Consider the following 22579-nt stretch of genomic DNA (forward strand, 5'->3'; position numbering starts at 1 on the left):
TTTAACCAAATGTTTGCGTGTGTGTGTGTGTGTGTGTGTGTGTGTGTGTGTGTGTAATGTAAGTTTTGGTATCGTTGTTGCTGCTGCTGATAATGTAGTATTTCTAGAAGAAACATTAGATCCTCTTTTATGACTTTCATTTTAAAACTGAACACATTTTGTCAAACTAGCACCTTATGCGTACGTCTTTTTTACCAATGTCCATTTACCTGAATTTAAAAAGACTAGGAAAATTAATTTTCACAAAGTCGTGTAATCTTTTTCTTGCGTATCTCTCCAGTAATATTTCTTCAAATATATTAGTACGTATCTCTCTATGCAATTACCCTACGCATGCAGTATAACATACATATTCAAAAGACAAGCATGATTCTGATATATGATAACTATTAAACAGTCACTTTTATTTTATTTTTATTTATGTAGACACAGTTCGTAAAAATAAAGTAAATGTATACAGTTCTCTGTCTGCAAACCAAAGTAACACTGGACACTTGTGTGGAAACACAACACCAAATAGTCCGCTCATAACACATCTGATGTGCGACGACACCTCTAGATACATCACTCTCTACAGAAACACAGGACGTGGTAACTCATTAATGGACTTCTGTGAAGTTGAAGTATATGGTAAGATAATCAATCAATATTTCTAGTAAATATTAAATATAACATCTCGTGTATAGGTGTTGTATATGTGTGTATGTATCATATGTATATAAGTGTGCTATTACCTACGTATGTATGTGTTTATGTTTGTATATATGATTATCTATATATTGCATATCGGGTTTGGTTAATACATAAAAAAACACACGAGCACATGGGATAAAAATAATGTTTGGCCTCACAAATTGTCTGTCGTATCATTGATAGAACTCGAAACTATGACACTAAATTACCCGCGCGACCACCACAACAGCTATTCGGCCACCGATATATTTTTACCGATAATGTACGTGGGTTTCTCAACCACGCGGTCACGTGAACGTGCATGAGTTGTAGGCAAACCTGGTACTGTTAAATTATGTATTGATGTATGAATATCCATACATTTGATTAATTTCGGGTTTGACTAGTACATATACAGAAAACGCACGGGCATGGGGAGAAATAATTTTTAGCCTCGCAAATGTATCTCATGCCATTGCTGTCTGTTCAATATTACGTTTCTTTAAAAAAATAAAAATAAAAAATAAAGAAAGATATTAAAATGAATGAATGTTAAGATGTCATTTTATTTTTAGTTTGTGATGCTGGCACGTTCGGTGATGACTGTAGCCAGTTCTGTCACTGTCGAGACGGATCGTATAACTACACAACTGGAAACTGTACGGGAGGATGTATGACAAACTGGACTGGGACGTCATGCAATAGTATGCTACCATTACAACTTTGACTAAAAGAACAAAACAGATACCGCGTAGTAATAACTGAAATCGTATACCCCTATTGATGTATTTGACCACAATAAGAACTGTAAATGACAAACAAACGATTCGTTGTAAAAAAAACACACAAAAAAACAACGTTTTATGTTGGCAAAAAATAGATGCAATTTCATTTCATCTAGTACCACTGTGTCAAGTAACCTTGTGCTTGAATCATGTATGGAGTACCTGTAAAAAAAAGTACTACAATGTTGTGCGGAACTATGGTAGTTATAGCCTCTACCCGCTATATCTGAAATGAGCAACTTAACCTCCAATTTTGTTTCTGATTCACTTAATGGGTGAGAGGTGGTAGTATATCCGATGTGTATATGTCGAGTGATACGCTGCAGGAGTGTTAGCCACATATTATACTATTGTCGTCTATGGGATTTGATTTGGTAGTATACACCATAAGTCTGTTTTATCAGAGGAACTGAGCAGTAATCATTACGTCATTTCAATGTTGAACACGTTTATCATCAAACTTTAATATTTTTTTCCAAATTTCTATATCTGCCCCTGACAAATCTGATCTCTCTCTCTCTCTCTCTCTCTCTCTCTCTCTCTCTCTCTCTCTCTCTCTCTCTCTCTCTCTCTCTCTCTCTCACACACACACACATGCGTTTTGATTTGTCAATAGCCAATGCATAGCACAAGTGCACCGTCTCATTTGCGGGGAAATACAGTTTGCCGGGGTGTACGAAATGTCACGTGACTTCCTCGACTGTTTGTACGAAAATACAAACTGCGGATGAGACCGACGAAATTTTCTCCAACACGCATCACTGTTAAATTCTTTTAATTCTTGAATTCATTATGAATGGGAAAACCACAATTTTGAAAAGTATTTTTTTACTGTTTATTTGAAGATTTCTTCAGCACGTTTGGTAAAAAAATTTGCTTGATTGCAGTTTTTCGCGTATTAAAAGCTAACGCTACAATATAGCATTGTGTAATCGGTTACCGTGTTACAACTTGGGCTAATTATCACGAAGATATTTTAAGTAATGACGACATGCTTTTTTACAGGTTCTACAAGTTAGTTCACGAAAATATTTTTTTGTTCGGCTGCGGGTGTTCAATTTTATTTTCCAGATACGAATACAACATAATCGTAAACGTTTAAAACACGCAAGGTAATAAGGCGCCAGAAGTTGTCTCCATTTGCGAAACACAGGGCTCGAAATGTGTTCAGGGTAAAACCACCCGGAATCCTTGTTGACACTCTTAATGATCAAACAGTTAACAAAAAAAGCTGTAAATACCTTGCATAGAAACTAAGTTATTTGCAATATATTTTTAGGAATTTGATGTTATGTTATGTTATTATTAAACAAACTCAAAATGTATGTACTTTATTTAAAAGTTTGACTGTTAGTGTAATTTTAATTTAATTATAAAACAAAGATCTAAAAGGTAATAAATTCGATAAACGTTTTTTTGTTGTTTTTTTGACAGGCTTACGAGATTGTACACCCCTCCAAAATCTGTATTTCCTTCGGCTGCGCTTCAAGAAATACAGATTTTGGAGGGGCGTACAATCTCGTAAGCCTGTCAAAAAACCGCGTAACTAATAACACACACACACACACACACACACACACACACACACACACACACACACTGTGTGTGTGTGTGTGCGTGCGTGCGTGTGCATGTGCGTGTGATCCATATTGCATAGGCCGTTCCATGATAGTCACTAGGTGAAACGTATTTTTGTTTTACAATATCGGTAATACAGTAAATCAGTTTAGTTCGACAACTTAATATACTCAGCCAGGTTTGCGGGCACTTATGTGGTATAGAGCAGGGTTTTTGAACCCCGAACACTCTCTACATCCAGTAAATATATTTTGGCATAGATGCGTCGTCTAGAAATGACCATGGATTATAACTTGTAGACTAAACTATAACTTGTTGTCATTTATAAAAAATAATCAATTATGTTTTATATGTTCTGCTTTAACAAAATATCTCTTATAATATATGTTATATTTCCAGCCTGTGATTCCAGTCACTATGGTGAACTATGTAGTGAAGACTGTTCCAGTAGACATTGTAAAGGAAACTCCACGTGTGACAACTCTGGACAGTGTAACAATGGCTGCTCAGCAGGATGGCTGGGGATATTTTGCAATGCAAGTGAGACAAAACTCCTTTCTCTTGTAAATATGTGTCTGTTAACCTTACTTTCATTATTTATATCATCTATTTTAGATATTTCATTTACAAACAAAAGTGTTCTCGACGTAGCCGTTTTAATTAAAAGGACAGAAACTAGTTTCTGACAGAAATATCACACCCAGGAAGAAGAGGAATTGACTATCACAGAATAGTAACTGGTAAATAATGATTGTGACGTCCAGGACGCTGCCAGCAATTTAAACTTCCATCTTCGTAAACAGTAATAAAAAGTAACAATAAAGCATGTATTTATATCTTACGACATAACATACTCCTTAACTGTGTGGCTTTTCGTTTAGTAGAGGGTCGGTAAGTAGAGCTATTTCTGGGGTTAAAGTATTAAACTATTTTTGCACACTAACGTCATCTCTGATCTTTTTTTTTTATAAAATATCATACTGATACACGAAGATGCTTGACGCCTTTAGTGTATAATTATTCGGGGTGTTTATCTAGTTACGATATGCTGTTCTGGAAATACAACTCTGCTGCTAGAGTTATTAATAACGAACGTTAACGTCACTTTGTATTGCATATCTGCCACCAGCTTAAAATGTCCCACTTTTCAACACCAATATTAAAACTTCCCAATTAAATGCAATGATATCAAGTGCATTACAAGCCCCACGTTTTGCACGGATGATACCACTATTGCAGTTAGGCATTATTTGCTTCTCTTTTCGAACCCATCGCAGTAAATTGTGGTAATGTTTCAAACTCCAAGTAGCGATCTTGTTACTTTTTTTAGAATGACGTCACAGGTGTACTCACTTCCTCTAAGGTATAAATGAAGCATTGTCTTTTTCCGGTTTACTTACCACTTAGGCTAATAGTTGTATGCTCGGCTATGTAAACAATGGTATGTACTAGATTCGTCTCGGTACTGGTTCCTACAAAACGTCAGCCCACACAGTACATAGGACAGGTTACGGGTCACTACACCTTCAGACCACCTTCACTCCATATTCACAGCCTTTGAATAGCGTATTTGATAGTTAATTGAACAAGAAAACAATAGAAAAATAAAGTGAGATAGGTTATCTTTATTACACCTGAGATACATATAGAATATTAGATTATGAAACGAGATTTTGACGTGTCATTTCCGTAGCGAGAGCGAGGGGTATATCATAATTTTGAAACTAGAGTTAATATGTTTGTGCGATCGTCGCGCGAGTTTAAAAATAAAATAAAAATTATGATCCACACATTAAAAGAAAGAAGAAAGAAATGTTTTATTTAACGACGCACTCAACACATTTTATTTACGGTTATATGGCGTCAGACATATGGTTAAGGACCACACTGATTTTGAGAGGAAACCCGCTGTCGCCACTACATGGGCTACTCTTTCCGATTAGCAGCAAGGGATCTTTTATTTGCGCTTCCCACAGGCAGGATAGCACAAACCATGGCCTTTGTTGAACCAGTTATGGATCACTGGTCGATGCAAGTGGTTTACACCTACCCATTGAGCCTTGCGGAGCATTCACTCAGGGTTTGGAGTCGGTATCTGGATTACAAATCCCATGCCTCGACTGGGATCCGAACCCAGTACCTACCAGCCTGTAGACCGATGGCCTAACCACGACGCCACCGAGGCCGGTACACATTAAAAGAAACACATCATTAAACTCACAGAGCAATGTGTTGTGATTCACACAATATGAGGGCAGCTGACAGGTCAACGAAGGACCACCGTTGTAATGTTGCACCATTTGGAAATAGGTACATATATTATGCCAAGTGATGTAAACCAAAACTCATGATACGTCACAATATATTTTAACATCTAAATAAGATGTATTTAATAATTAAATCGAAAACAGGATTATATATGTCAGGTCAGGTCATATGTGGACACGATATTATCCGCAAGTTAACGACAAGTATGTAAAACCGTTAACACACTCGTATGTCACACTGACGATTTCATATAGGAGTGTCCTTTTTGTTTCATTCAGAACACTATTGCAAATACCTAAAAAACTAAAACAATGATTCAAGCTTGTTTAATTTAGCAATTATTCCTAAGGGCCAGTGCTGTACACAGCTTGTTGTCTCTATATTGTAGTTCATTCTTCAGATATTTGCTCTTAAAAATAGTTTTTCGAGCCAGACAAAAGGAAACCCGCATAGGAAATGTCCCTGATTATTGTTCCTTGTATATCTTCAACTATGTAAATCATAATAATACAGCTCATGGCTGTTTATATTTCAGAATGTCCAAATGATCGATATGGACAGATATGCAATAGTACCTGCAATGACAGACATTGTCGTGAAAACTCTGGCTGTAATCACGTGACTGGAAGGTGTGTCGGTGGCTGTGACAGAGGATATCATTCAGTTGACTGTACAATGTGTAGGTATTCCATAATTATTAGCGTGTAAATCATTGTTTCAGTTAGTTGTTGTTTCTAATGATGTTAGATGAATGGATATGTTGCTGTTGTTGTTTGTTTTTTCTTTTTCTCTGAAGGAGTAGGATGTCAAACGGACAAAATAAATTCTGAAAAAGAAAAAGAAAATTCGTGGAGAAAAACCCCCACGAAAGACAACAACTGAAAAACAAACAAACAAAAACAACAACAACAAACAAACAAACAAGCAAACAACCTCGAATTTAACCCCACACAGACAATCGGACCTAACCCTACTCACAATCATGCAAACCGACTCACAAATACAAGAAAATGTAAGATTACATATAATAGTTTCATTTAAAAAGAACAATGCAACTTGTAAAAATATGATGTCAGTGTGGGTGTAAAATAATATCACGTGTGTATGTATGTATGATTTTTGTTTGTTTGTTTTGTTTGACAATACCACTAGAGCACATTGATTTATTGATAATCAGCTGTTGGATGTCAAACATGTGGTCATTTTGACACGGACATAAAGAGGAAACCCGCTACATTTTTCCATTAGTATCAAGATATATTTTATATGCACCATCCCACAGACAGGATAGCACATACCTCGGCCTTTGATATACCAGTCGTGGTGCACTGGCTGGGACGAGAAATAGCCCAATGGACCCACCGAAGGGGATCGATCCTAGATCGACTGCACATCAGCTGTGCGCTTTACCACTGAGCTACGTCCTGCCCGCAATTACACAATGAGTGCCTCTATAAATACATTCCAACATTAATATGCTTGTGTAAATATGCTGTTTTCTTATATGTTTCCAGCATGTCAGACTACCTACGGATTTAACTGTAACAAGTCTTGTGATGCCAGACACTGTCTTGGTAGAAAGGACTGTGATGTGTTTTATGGAAACTGTACAGGTGGTTGTCAAGCTGGGTGGGAGTTACCTGACTGCACAACTGGTGGGTGATTCTGAGTATTGAATACGAATCATTATGGTACATCTATTATATTATTCATAGCTATGTACCTTTTTACGCAGCATGGGTTTTCCAGTTTACATTGCTATATGGTATCCTGATGAAATTATGTACCTCGTCCCTTCAATATTATGTAAATGTAGTCTTTTTAGTGAATGTGGATTTTCTTAAGATCAAATGTCACAGTCAAAAACTGAAAATCATTCATCAAATAGCAATCGGACTGAAATCAATTGAACTAGTGAACGGGCTGAAGTTATAGTTGTATACCAGTTGAAGTGGTTTCAATCAGATTAAGGGAATAGTTTCTGAGTGTAGCGTTAGACAAACATTCGTTTCCTATCCTTAACTACTATCAACATTGATACAGTAGATACATTTCTAATGTGGGGAAACAGGGACGGATCAAGGAAATACTTTTGGGAGAGGGACTAATGGGAAAGGGGCACATGATCCAACTCATCAAAAGAGCAACAGAATGGGAAAAATAAAAGAGTGGAAAAAAGGAACACTTGAATATGGTTTTTTGTGTGTGTGGCAGCGGGACCCTGGTTCCCATCTCTGGATCCGTCTCTGGCAGATGGCATTTCGTTTGTGACGTTTATCATTTGTATCATATTGTATGAACGTATGAATTTGAAAACAACATACCGGCATCATTACAGCATCACATTATTTTCGCATTTGACACTCAGTAGCCGATGTATGTTTCGTGCTTGTGTGTCGATAAACATCTATTCTATTCTATATATATATATACTACTCAAAATAATTTAAGGATCAAAAATGTATAACCAAATAAGTTTCAGAGTGTATTAGATTGATGATGTAAACTACACCAAAATTTTAATTTATTGTTCCATATTTACAAAAACACACAAATAAACGTCACTGTATACAAGAAAGTCACATGACATGCTGTAAAAGTTGAAAGTTGTCAAAGATGGATTTTATACATTAGAACATTCGTTTAATAGTGTGTGAATCCACCCCTGGCGCGAATACACTCGACACATCGTTGCCTCATGCTATTGATCAGACGTCTGAAGAACTCTTGGGGAATGGCCTGCCACTCTGCCATAAGAAGTTGACCCAGATCATGAAGGTTGGCCGCAGGGGCATGGTTATCCCGAACTCTCCTGCCTAATTCGTCCCAGGCGTGCTCTATTGGGGCCAAGTCAGGCGAATATGCTGGCCAATCCATCCTGGCGATACCTTGTTGTCTGAGAAAGTCCGTTACCACCCTGGCGCGGTGGGGTCTGGCATTGCCATCCTGCAGAACTGCCCCGCCGCCAATCTGCTGAAGGCCTGGGAGAACCAACGGCCGGATAATCTCATTCAGATAGCGGATTCCATTCAGATTGCCATCCACCACATAGAGGGGGGTCCTGTGGTGGATAGAGATGCCGCTCCACACCATGACGCTGCCACCACCGAACCGGTGACGTTGTCTAACGTTAATGTCAGCGAAGCGCTCCCCAGGACGTCTGTAGACACGAACCCGACCGTCGTTGAAGTGGAGACTAAACCTGGATTTCATCAGTGAACATCACTCGACCCCACTGAACACGTTGCCATCGCAGATGAAGCGTGCACCAGTGACGTCTGGCCGTTCTGTGACGTGGTAGGAGTGGTGGTCGAACAGCCTGGCGACGGCAGCGTAGATTATTGGCTCTCAGACGATTGCGTATGGTTTGATCAGACACTCGAGTTCCAGTCGCAGTCCGCAGATTGTCACGTAATTGGCGTGCAGTGGTTGTGCGTTGACGTAGAGCCATATTGGTGATGTAGCGGTCCTCTCTATTTGTAGTGCTTCGGGGTCTTCCCGAACGTGGACGATTTCGAACAGAATTCGTTGCTCGGTACCGTTGCCACAGTCGGCCAACGACACTCTGACTGACACCAAGTCTCAGAGCAACATTTCATTGCGTATTGCCATCCTGAATCCAAGCAATAGCCCTTCCTCGATCTTCGATAGTCAGTTGAAGTCGTACCATTGTCGAATTTGGAGTGTGCACCGTACACGAACGCAAGCTCCAATTATACGGAAATTCAGCATTGGGAACATGGAATACACGTGCAAAGCGTGCAAATGAAGCGCTTTGTGAAAATACAAGTTATGGGCACTTAGCAGACCTTTCGCTTTCGCCCTAATTTACGTGCAAATGTAAGCATGTTTTCGCCATTAGAACTAGTCGACAGTGTCAATGACAGTGGATTTTAATTCATTTATGGGTTGCTTAGACCCACTTTCGTCAAAATGGAACAATACCATGCGTGACATTATGGTCTAGCTAATATAATTGACATTCAGAAAATAATGTCGAAAATATCGTCGGACCCTTAAATTCTTTTGAGTAGTATATATATAATCTCTTCTATTCTATTCGATTCTATTTTATTTTATTAATTTCAACATGGTATATCAAAGGCAGATCCCTTGCTACTGGTGGAAAAATCTAGTGACTTTCCTCTCTAAGACTATATGTCAGAATTACTAATTTTTTTACATCCAATAGTCGATGATTAATAAATCAATGTTTCGTTAAACAAACTTTAACTTTATATTAAAATGTGAAAAAAGAATAAGAAAAAACGTTTATCAACACGTTATCACATTGCTACTTTTAATCAACATAATTTACCCAACAGAATCGTATGGTGGTAATATTAAACTTGGGGAACCTTAAATTATTACCAAGTTTATGAAGTAACACAAATACAATACTTAATGTTTAACAAACCGCACTAATTTTAAAACTGGACATTTGACTGAATATATATTTATTTTTAAAGAACAATTATTTTATGAGCGGCAGCTGGGTGTCTGTTACCATGTATAATTGTAAATGCAGAACATGAATTAGAACTTGATATAGGATAGGGGCGGGACGTAGAACAGTGGTAAATTGTTCGCCTGATGCTCGGTCGGTCTAGGGTCGATTCCCGTCATTGAGCACATTGGGCTATTTCTCGTTCCAGGTAGTGCACCACGACAAGTATTTCAAATCCCGTGGTATGCACTATCCTGTCTGTGGGATAGTGCTTAAAAATATATCTTGCTACTTATGGAAAGATGTAGCAAGTTTCCTGTCTGAGATTATATATAAAAAAATAGAAAATGTTTGACATACAATAGCCGATGATTAATAGATCGATGTGATCTAGCTGTGCCGTTAAACAAAATAAACTTTAACTTTTGATATATAATAATAAATATTATGTTATTAAAGTCGTGGATCACTGGGTTGAAATTGAATAAGCAGTTAAGGAAATGATGGTGCGATCGGTCGTTACTTCTTAAACAGAACCTTCTTTACAGAATCACACCTCATAGGCGTCGGAATGAAGAAAGGAAGAAATGTTATTAAATCATAAACACATTTAATTTCGGTTATATCGCATTGGACATTTGGCTAATGACCACAGATATCATTAGAGAGGAAACTCGTTGCCGCAACTCCATGCAGCAGCAAGGGAAAATCTCATAGCCTGGATAACAGTTTTTGTTACACCAACGGGATAGTATCTGTAGTTGTATGTTAACAGTGGCCTAACCCACTTTCCGCTTTAGGCGCCTTTACTTACTGTAAAAGTTAACATTGAATTGAATTGAACTACTCCTAGATAGGTTCAAGTAACACGTCGTTCTGGGTATATGATTACAGAGTGTCAAGGTGGTACATTTGGATCCGGGTGTAAGGCAAAGTGTAGTGAACGACACTGTAAAGGAGACAGCTCATCTTGTGATGTAAAGAATGGAACATGCCAACATGGCTGTCAGCCGGGATGGAAGAGTCCAAGTTGTAATATACGTAAGCCTTGCACAAATTATAAATATTATTTTATTTAATGACTTTCACATAACTAAATAATACGTTTGTAGTAGTTATATAATCTATATTCCATTTATTTAATACATTTTACAAACACACACGCGCACACACACACACACACACACACACACATAAATACATACATACATACATACATACATACATACATACATATATATATATATATATATATATATATATATATATATATATATATATGTGTGTGTGTGTATATATATATATATATATATATATATATATATATATATTTGTTTTGTTTTTATTAATACACTTGGAGATTAACTACATTGGATAATGGAACTGTCATACAATTATAATGAATTCAAAATATACATGTACTATAGTTTTTCCTCAGTTTGATACATAATGTTACTTTGTCGCCTATACAATTAGATTTTCCATGATAAACTTGATTATAATATTCAAAAATAACATTTATTTCACTTATGTATAATAGCATTACTAACATAATAACATTGTTTAACTGTTATCAACAGAAGGATTCGCATCAGTATTATTTTGCATAGGCAAAAATGGGAGAACCAAATCGATTAATAGCTTGTGTTTGGTGAACAATCAAGGTGGTTTATTGCATCATGTCTCTGTCAGAAATTATAAATTATGTGTGTTGGCAGATTTTACTTGCTTTATTAGAGGTGCTGGACCCACGTTTATATCCCAGTTATATTCTAGACTCAGATTTGTAAAATGTTAGCTTTACAATAAAAACAAAAGAAAATGAACTATTTTATTGTATACTTTGTATTTCCAATAACGAGTATAACGTGTTATTTCTGATTTTGCTTTCACGTAAGTGCTGCAAATAGGGCTTTCCATGGGGGGCAGGGGGTAATACGAAGCAATGACTGAAAATATGGTTTTCATATATCACCAGTTGACATGGAAATCGTATTCGAAAAATCCCCACCATGAAATGGTCTATTTTATTATATGCATCATTCCTATATTTTTCTTAATATCTTTCTTTTATCCTATCGAAAACACGTAACGCCATGATATATCTCTTCTGATTGAACTTTTCCCAAAATATTTACTTGACCATACACCTTTTAAAAGAAATTTGAATAAAAATTATCTTTATTTAATTAAGATTTATTTAATAATACTGCTATGCAAACATACCTGACAAAGCGATCCTCCTAAAAAAAAAACACACAGAAAAAACACGAATTGAACGCCTTAGATTTTAACTTACTCGCAATGACAAGACATTGTGTCATCATTATTTAGCTTCGTATTCAATTCGAGTTAGATAATTTATCGCACTTGCACTTCATGTCCCTTTTTCATACGTACAGTTGTTTAAAATACAGTTGTTTTACTTTTCAAATACTATCACATGCATTGGTATCATCAAACTTACGAAGAAATGAGGCAGAGGGAGATAATTTAAGCATGAACGTTTACAAAAAAGAAAATACGATTTCTATATTTTCAATGTAGCTAAAACACTGTGAAAATATGACTTTTCACCGGATTTCACTTGTATGGTTTCTGTAGATCTATATATTTGATTGCTGTGTATATAATAAAACGTCTTATAACATACTTACGTTAAACGTTCCAAACTTCATCTGAAAACAAGGAAACCTTATATGTGACATCATTATAAAGTCTTCAGTACCTACCTTATAGAGCAAATCAAATCCATCACATTGTCAAGAGAAATTCATACGAACTATGATACTAGACAAACAACAATGTTAATGCAATATTTTTATATTTGCTTTTATAAAATACTCTTTATTGGACATGAACGCATATGCAATGTCATCTCCTTAATATGTTCGACTACAACTTGGCAAAAAATATGTGTCTGGATTTAACTTTGCTTTAAATAATGCTAATATTTAATGACGTCGCAAGTATGCAATTTTTATTAAGTTGTAATGATATTAAAGTCTTAGACTAAATTATAGTGTTGAATCTAGACTCTTAATTCTGTTTATAAGCACACGACCTCGTGCATATAATACTTTCTAATATCGTCTTCGGTCTTTAACGTCACGTCAACGCATATAATTGGATAACTGTAACGTCATTGGCGAGTTCAGTGTAGGTTATATTTTCATAAGCATGGGCCATGGCTGCTTATGGAACACTGCGCTAAAAGCAGTGCACCAAATAAACCCATGATTAATAACCCACCACATCCTTCATGTGATAATTTTATACTTTGTTGTACTATTTCAGCATGTGACAGTGATACATATGGCGCTGACTGTACATTCCAGTGTACACAAAGACATTGCAAAGAGAGTACGTCCAGCTGCAATCACGTGACTGGTTCTTGTGAGGGTCCCTGTCAGAATGGATGGTTGGGGATCGACTGTACAGGTATATTACTTACCAAAACCTCTTAATCAAAATAATACATACGTACACACACATACAGAGAGAGAGAGAGAGAGAGAGAGAGAGAGAGGAGGAGAGAGAGAGAGAGAGAGAGAGAGAGAGAGAGAGAGAGAGAGATTGTAATGATCTATTTACAAAATAGCATTTTAAATCTTTATTGTGTAACTCCTCATTATAATTCTAATCTAAATTACAAAACTACTAACACATTCAAGTACAATCACCTACATTTTGGTTCGAATTTTAAGCAATATTAAAATTTAACCATTTAATTTCGAACAGTTGTAGGTACATTGTAGCCTAATGATATGATACATTCCACACTGTACAAATATACAAGTATTCCATTATTTTATAACTGTGTAGATTGCACTGCCATCTGCCATGTTAGACCATGTAGTCTATTCCTCTACTTTTCGTGAAATAGCTAATTTATCATATTTAGTATGAACATATCTTAGGACAAATAATACTATGTTTTATACTACAGTACCAAATATCTTATAATGTTTAACATGGGCATGACTTAACCTGTTGTTAAACTAATACACATATCCTGCATATTTCTGTTTGTTTACACTATCACTAGTTATGATTGTTAAAATGTGTAATTTTGAAATAATATTTTCTTTTTTTATAGCGCATTGACTGGAAAAGCACAGCAACATAACACATTAATTAATTTCTTTAGTAGTGTTATGTGTTCATGTGCAATACTTTTAAGGAAAATCCCCTGTGTTTTCTAACATTGTAACTTGTTTCCGATTAACAGAACACTTTTTGAAGACTACACATACGTAGGTCAGCTCGCAACAAAACCAACACGCCCGAAATCAACTCACCCCAGTGGTTGGATAACTCGCCCCGCACTGTAATATTAACGAATAAAATGATACACCAAAGTTGTAGACTTCCATTTTATTGATATCGTCAAAATTATTTACAGAGAATAAAGTTAAAATTGAGGGAATTTGACCAAACACTGGGAGAAGTTGACCAAACAATGGGTCGAGTTGGTAACGTTTTGGGTCCGAGTTGACTAAACCGTTTGGGATGAGTTGGTTTTGGGGCGAGTTGAACAGCATTTATTAAATACCGTTTCTCGCTTAGAATATAAGTGCTTTTATTTCTGTTGTCCTAATGTTTGTAGTGTTCCACCTCTCAATAATTCAGTACGCACAAAAAGACAAAAAAGACAATAGGGATGCAGAAACAACGAACCAAAATGTATCAACTTTAAGCCACCGAACCACTAAAAATATTAGGACGATCAGAAAGACAGTGAATATAGAGATTCATTGTATACATAAAAAAAGTATTTTGCTAACTTAGGACAGTCTCTTTACAATTTAGGATGTGATGGGAAATATGGCCCAAACTGTTCATTAACATGTGTTGCCAGACACTGTAAAGACAACAAGGCACCGTGTGATCACATGACCGGATCTTGTAAAGGAGAATGTCTGCCTGGTTGGCAAAGTGCTACATGTACTGACAGTAAGTACTATAACAATACTGTTCTTAGAAATATTTAAATTTTAAAATTGAAGCATAGAAATTTCCAAAATTATATTTGTACTTGTGTTAGAGCGTAACATGCGTGGCGCGGTATGGTTATGGTTGCCGTGATATGTGTGCGTGGAGATTGTGTTTTTGGAATGTGCAACAATTACTGGGAGTATATTAAACTCAATATAACAACTTGTAAAACGTACAAAAAGAACTCATATACGTATTGGGGAAATTAAGGGAGCAGCGAGCTGTCACTGTGATAAGCATATTACAGAAAACAATACTTGATTTCAAAATACTACTATATTTATGGCCGAATTTACAAAGCCCGCTTTAATTTGTACATGCGTGTAACTACATACATTTACAGTACTTAAACACCTGCGTGTAAGAAAAAACAGGCTTCGTAAATTCGGTGATCAATGTTTTTGTTATGAGTTTGCTGATATGATTTATGGTGTTATTGAAGGTTGTTTGTTTCTTCTGGTGGTTATTGCTGTTGTTATTGTTTATATAAAAAAAATACTGTTATTTGTTCCAGAGTGCAGTAGCGAGACCTATGGCAATAACTGTGAAATGCTGTGTTCAAACAGACAATGCAGATACATGAAATCTTGTCACCATGAGACTGGTCAGTGTGAAGGCGACTGTGCATCAGGATGGACAGGAACAACCTGTTCGAAAGGTATATGCCACATGTCATGCATTTAGTAAGACTATTATTGGACCATCATTTACTCATGTGCGTCTTAATTGTTTGGTCATTATATATTTATCATGTATTCGTTACTGTCAGTTAATTAACTAAATTTATTAACTAAACTATAATATACAAGTACTAAGTAGTATAACCACCTGTTCTTAATGTATTTCGCCATCATGCACAATGCACTAACAAGACGAATCTTACACATTTCACTACACATATTTTCGTATAAATACATACGTTAATTTCCATTTAAAGAACCCACCTCATCTTCATTAAATTAATTTGTTTAACAAAATCTTTCTCTTTCTCTCTTTCTCACTGTTTATGTTTATCTCTCTGTCTGTCTCTGTATCTCTGTCTGTCTCTGTGTTTCTGTCTCTCTCTTTCTCTGCTGAAAGACACGAGGGTAATAATCTCTTTATCATATAAGCTCAAGTTTAATAACGTGTTTTAGTAAACTGTACACGAAATTTTAATTCCAGTCCGCCATTACTAGATATGCAAATGGCATAAGAATATGTGGCGCGGTGGATGAAAATTACGTCAAACTCGAATGACGTCAATTTGGATGTCCTTACATCAAAATAAACTCGTGCATAACGTCTTTTCTGTTTTCTGGACGCTGGGCAGCTTTCAGTGTAAGCACCGGCCTCGGTGGCGTCGTGGCAGGCCATCGGTCTACAGGCTGGTAGGTACTGGGTTCGGATCCTAGTCGAGGCATGGGATTTTTAATCCAGATACCGACTCCAAACCCTGAGTGAGTGTTCCGCAAGGCTCAATGGGTAGGTGTAAACCACTTGCACCGACCAATAATCCATAACTGGTTCAACAAAGGCCATGGTTTGTGCTATCCTGCCCGTGGGAAGCCGAAATAAAAGATCCCTTGCTGCTAATCGGAAGAGTAGCCCATGTAGTGGCGACAGCGAGTTTCCTATTAGAATCTGTGTGGTCCTTAACCATATGTCTGACGCCATATAACCGTAAATAAAATGTGTTGAGTGCGTCGTTAAATAAAACATTTCTTTCTTTCTTTTTGCTTTCAGTGTAAAATTGCTATTGAAATGTTTTTATTTCATGACTATGAACGCATACGTCAATTATGAAGCGTCACGTTTGCTCAAATGTCAATACACCTAGTGCTGTGACGTTGACGTCGATTAATTTACATCTAATTTGCAAAGATAACAAATTCTTAAAAGTATGTGATCTGAAAAAACATCACATACTTTGATTGCACAGAAAATGTAAGATACTAACGAGTTTGCCTGTCATACCATTTTTATGAAACGTGTGACCAGTTTTCGTATCCGACAAGCGAGTTTCATAAAAATGGTATGGCAGGCAAGCTAGTATAGTATTTTGTGTATAACAAACCAACTGTAAACAAGTCACAGTGCAGAAGTAAACGGATGTGGAGACCTACTACACGTTATTTTTTTCTACGAATTGGGTCAGTAAGTGATCTACGTCACAAGTAAACTTAAACGACGTCACAATGAGCAACGAGATGTCAGCAATGTACAGTTAAGATTTTGATGTGAAGCTTGCATTAATTGTCATTCAATGAGGTGTTGACATTCACAATAATAACTGAATTGTTTATTGGACCAGCAACGATTGAGCTGAGTGAATGGGATTAACTTGATGTGACGCTGGCATTGTGTACATAGGGCCGTTAAAAGGAGTAGCAGGTCGACAACAGACACTTGCAGCAACGTTGCTATGGCTTCGTACACAATAGGCCCAAATATAATAGCCTATCGTGTCGCAATTGCAATTCATAGCCATATTTCGAAATAGTACACTTTTAAACTACAGTAGTTGGTACAAACACAGTTAGATACGTTAATAATCTCTGAAGAAAACATTTTCAACAGTAATCTTGCACTTAATGCTTCAGCGTTCTAAAAAAGGACCCGTCATGCATCAACTTTATTTTAGTTCAAGCAGATGCAAAGTAACATCATTCGAATACCGACGTCATTCAAATTTTAAAAAACGTCCACGCCAGTCTGCACGTGCCAATATTAAACTAGTTAGATATTGAGTAATTGTTATGACATGAGTAATATCTGACACTGGTGTGTATATTAGGAATACAAATTGCATTATGCGAGTCTCTGATATATGGTATTGACGATACCAAAAGACACGAGGGTAATAACCTCTTTATCATATAATCTCAAGCTTAATGTTTTGGGGGTTTTGATTGTAGATATGTTATATTTACGGTTTGCGTATACAGTTCTAGTGAGTGCAGCGTCGACTGGAAAAAAATCAGTTGGTTTTCCAGTCATACCTGTAGCTGGAGGCATTGGTGCTGCAGTAGTTGTCATCGTTGTGATTATCATCATCATCATCGTAGTCTTCAGGTGAATATTTAGGTGTTTTAAATTTGTTTTGGTTAACGTGACAGATCCTATTTTTTATACGCGTACAGGCTCATATTTCTGTAGCTGGGTAGGCTGGCTTTTGCCTGAATTAAATGAAAATGCCCGAATCTGGATAACAGCAATGCTTATTCATACTAGCATTACTGCCAAACAGCTATATAGGGCTGCAGACAAATCATTACACATTTCCAGAACTAATTCTGAGGGTAGAGTGATGGAAATACATGGTATAAAGGTTAGTCAGGTTAGTACATTTTGCCCGAATTTGAGGTTTTGCCCCCTGTCCCGTACGCTTATGCTAGTTTTTAAACACTACGACTTATGTTCCACTATCATGACCGTTTTTTTTTGTAATTTAAATAATAAGTTACTTACATTTTCGTGTTTCGAATATCCATTTTCGTACATCCTGGTGTTTGTAATACACCGAAATATATTTGTTTTATAATTCTAGAAACGTATATACTTCTGATTAGCTGTTACTGACAAAAGCTTTACATTGCTTTAGACAGTAGTTTCTGATTCTAACGTTACACTATCATTTCACTCTCTTGCAATATTATCCAGATATGTCACAGGATGGTAGATTAATCAAACGTGGTGTCCATTTTTACGGGTTGAAACATTTCTATATTTCTTTTTTGATTGAGTTACAAATATAATATCACAGCTTTATGCTTAAATACATGTAGTTTCAAACGTGGTAATACTGGGTAAATTCGAGGTTGCTTTGTGGATAGGCCTATAATCTATACAAACCATGCATTATTTTATGAAATAATTGTGTTTTATTTAATCAATGGATAGAATAGATTAGATTAGTTGTTTAACGACACCCCAGCCTGAAAAATTATGTAATCGATTTTTGCATTGAAATTTGATTTCAGGAGACGAAAACCGAAACAAAAGAGTTCTGTTGAGAATACAGCCTCCCCAGAAAACATTGGGAAACCTCAAGGTATGCTTAACCTCAACGACATAGCAATTATCATGGTCTAACTTTCATTTCTATACAAAATAATAGAAGAAATATTTAGAATATGGGATGGTGATATGCACTCATGAATCACTATGACAAATTTCGTCTGTAGAACAGCCACTCTCCAGCATGTATGTTCGTCCGGTTCGATAGCAGTACACCCTGCCCACCGCAACCTGTGATGAACGATAACCAAAGTCACTCGTGCTGGGCAACATATAGCACGTCTGAACGGAGCTCACTGCACATAACTGGTACTGACCTTTATAATGCAGAAGACATTTTAATAGCGTAGACAAAAAATTCACTAGACTAGACCATAGCCTAGTGGAATTATCAAACCCTGAAATTTCAGTAAAGTGTGGTTAATCTATCAATTAAATGCACATACAATATACACAAACATACACATAAAGACACACACACACACACGCACACACACGCACACAATGATATTTACTTTAAATCAGTCACCCATCTCAGATAGTGCTCCGACCTTGTGATTTAATATGATTTAGTAATATTGTATTACATTTTCTCATTGTGGATCTATTGTAAACAATACACACGCTGTTCATCTTAGACAGATGACTACGAAAATAAATATATTTGAAAACCTCAAATATTTTACAGAAATAACACGAGGCGCACCCGACGGCTCTGTCTACGTCAATATTGGAGAATCTGCAAAACCTTCAACAAAAAAGCTTGTAACAAAGGAAACCGACTCCATTCACTTAGTACCAGCAATAAATACTGGTAACATAGTATCAGTCGTAAACGCTGGTTACATAGAATCAGTCATAAACAGCGCTGACGTCAACACTGGTGACGTAGTGTCAATTGAAAGCACTGGTGATGTAGAGCCAATCATAATCAGCGCTGACATTGCACCAGTGGTCGATCAAAGAGAGCCTGAAGACCAACAGGCTAATGAGGATGAAGAGGCGGTCCAGGATCCTAATACATATTACAATGATGTCCAGCCGGGTCCGCCTCCGTTCAAAATGCCGGAAGAAGCTTTTGACGTCTCAGAACTTGAAGGTATCATAGAGAGCATCAGGAGACAGCCTGGAGGATTTGAAGCAGAATATCTTGTAATACATTTTCTTTATTTGTTTCTTTGTTTTCTTTTATTTGGTGTGTTATGCCTTGTGTATACTGTTACGGTTTCAATGGCTTGGGGTCAGTTCAAAACATAGGTGTACGAGCTCCAATTTGTAGGTTAGGGAGGCTGATTTTTACCCTAATTAGACTAAAATGCCCGAATCTAGATAAAAACATATTAGCATTATTGACAAACATCTTAATAGGGTTGCGAACGAATCTCAATGCATTTTTATATGGATTACAACTAATATCATGCGTATAAAATATGGAAATACATGGTGAAAAGGTTTCAGGACCACTCATTTTGCCCGAATTATTATCGTTTTGTTTCCGAATATAATGATTTGCTCCAGCCCCATCTGCTTGTATCTCATTACGCTTTTGGTTAAAACGATAATTTCAATATCTTAATTTCAGAAACTGCCAAGTGGATTCAAGCACCCATACAATGATTCACAGATACCAGATAACAGATGCAAGAATCGATTTACTGGTTACTACCCATGTGAGTTTAAATGTCGCTATCATAAAACAACAGTTAAATATTGTATGACATGCACATGCACTGTCATATATCTGCTTTGCTTGTTCATTTTTATTTGTTTCAGTGGTAGCTGAACATGTATTTCACGATTTAATCATTTATTTTGTTTATAATTAATTTAATTAATACACATAATATATATATATATTTATTTAAGTATTTATATGCTTATTGACTCATCAGTCAATTCATTATTTTATTTATTTGTTTATTTATTTATTTATGGATTTATTTGTGTTTATTTATTGATTCATCAGTCAGTTCGTGTATTCATTTATTATTTTTTTTATTATTATTATAATTATTACTATTATTACTAATTATTTATTTATTTATTTATTTATTTATTTATTTATTTACTTATTTATTTATTATGTTTTAGGACGTAAAATATTTACCAATTTATCTAATCTGTTATATATTCATGGAAAATAGTGAATTTGACATGTTTAGTTATTCTTTCACTTTGCACAAGATCCTGCTTTGGTCATGTTATTGTTATTTCTGTTTATTCCAGATGACAATAATCGTGTGAAACTATATATGTTGCCAAACGTCCCGTATTCTGACTACATCAACGCCAGTTTCGTCGATGTAAGCATTTGCAATAAGATAACTATAATAATGTGGTCAAAATGTACATGTTAGTTATGGTTCCACTGCAAATACAACACTCATGAATTTACTATTTTGGGTTTCCAAATGAAATATTCATAGAACGTAGTCTTGTACTGATATAATCTCTGTTCTTGTTTTACCATTTCTAATAGTAAAATTCAAATATTGCACAGTACCTGCATTTAATAAAACATTTAATAAAACTAGAAAACCGTATTCCCTAATCTGCACAAGACGAGATAACAGGAAGTTAGGCAAAATCTTCTATGATCACCAATAACTTTCTATTTATCAGTAACACTATGCACAGATATGACAAAGGAGTACATTATTGAAATTTGGTGTACACTTACATATAACATTAAGCATTTATATATATATATGTACTCTTCAAAAAAGTAGGGGAACTATAATAAGAATTTACAGTTGCAAAAATTGTAAGGTATATTAGATGTGGGGAATGGTTATATGATAATAATGAATTAATTGGGCAAACATTACAATAACAACTGTATGATCAACAGAATGAAAAAGATTGACAGAAATAATGTTCCACAGTGATTAATCGACCTTCCATTTTCCTATTTTATCGCATAGATACCAATAATGAAATGAAAAGAAATTCAAAAGAAATGTATTTTATTATAACGTTTTGTCCACTTTTTATTGCTCTTCGTTAGATAAAAGCCGCCATGATGTAATTAAGTAATTATCAATCTCCTTCTACTGCAGTAACGTCATAATATGTATGACGTCATATTTAACAGTTATTTTGCAGTTCCTTTCTGAAGATAAGATGAAACATGTGAAAGGAGATTAATGCTTATAGTTATTTTAAAATACGTATACACTGTACACTTGTTTTCTTTTATCATTTATATATGTTATATTTGAAACAAAGAGAGGGCAAAAATTAATTTTACGATTCATATTGATATATTTTATTTTACTTTTTAGGCATATAAGAAGCTAAATTATTTCATTGCATCTCAAGGTATGAGCATATCACTTATTAATATTTAATCTTTGTGTGCAATTATTCAAACTGTTCCAAATATCACACTGAACCACTAATCTAAATAACTAAACCATTAGAAATTTCAAAATCCTATTAGTGCAAAAGAGAGTCAAAAGAACGTTTTGACAATATCATCCGTACTTGCTGGTACATCAAAGGTTTTTATATGTGTCATTCTGTATATGCCACTAAAGGTCTTATTTTGTCTAATAATCAAGAATAGCATATGTGTTAGAAGACAATTTTGCATTAACCTATTGACATAACACAAGTAGTATGTAACTAATCTTTTGCCCCTGTTCAATATTGATTGTTGAGTATTTACTCTGTTTTTCAGCTCCAAATAGCGTGACTTTACCAGATTTCTGGAGAATGATATGGGAAAAGGACTGTGGACAAATCATCATGTTGACAAACCTAGTGGAGGGTGGGAAGGTTTGTGTTTTCGTGTTTGTTCCACGAAGCAAGGTTATTAATATCTGGTAAT

The 22579-nt window shown here is 35.7% G+C and overlaps 1 protein-coding gene across 1 annotated transcript in view; it reads left to right on the forward strand.

Annotated features, from left to right (window-relative positions):
- Positions 1-374: 374 nt before the first annotated feature.
- LOC121387139 (receptor-type tyrosine-protein phosphatase mu-like) overlaps positions 375-22579 on the forward strand; it is a 36996-nt gene continuing 14791 nt past the window's right edge. The window contains exons 1-16 of the mRNA XM_041518164.1: positions 375-630; positions 1248-1376; positions 3435-3575; positions 5839-5982; positions 6818-6958; positions 10645-10791; positions 13048-13191; positions 14563-14706; positions 15263-15406; positions 17676-17802; positions 18711-18781; positions 19436-19899; positions 20330-20417; positions 20974-21050; positions 22032-22068; positions 22430-22527. Coding sequence (XP_041374098.1) covers positions 540-630; positions 1248-1376; positions 3435-3575; positions 5839-5982; positions 6818-6958; positions 10645-10791; positions 13048-13191; positions 14563-14706; positions 15263-15406; positions 17676-17802; positions 18711-18781; positions 19436-19899; positions 20330-20417; positions 20974-21050; positions 22032-22068; positions 22430-22527 — 2187 coding nt within the window. The 5' untranslated portion in view covers positions 375-539. The remainder of the gene's footprint in view (positions 631-1247; positions 1377-3434; positions 3576-5838; positions 5983-6817; positions 6959-10644; positions 10792-13047; positions 13192-14562; positions 14707-15262; positions 15407-17675; positions 17803-18710; positions 18782-19435; positions 19900-20329; positions 20418-20973; positions 21051-22031; positions 22069-22429; positions 22528-22579) is intronic.

The sequence above is a fragment of the Gigantopelta aegis genome, chromosome 13, assembly GCF_016097555.1.
Source record: "Gigantopelta aegis isolate Gae_Host chromosome 13, Gae_host_genome, whole genome shotgun sequence".
In the NCBI taxonomy this organism is placed as follows: Eukaryota; Metazoa; Mollusca; class Gastropoda; order Neomphalida; family Peltospiridae; genus Gigantopelta; species Gigantopelta aegis.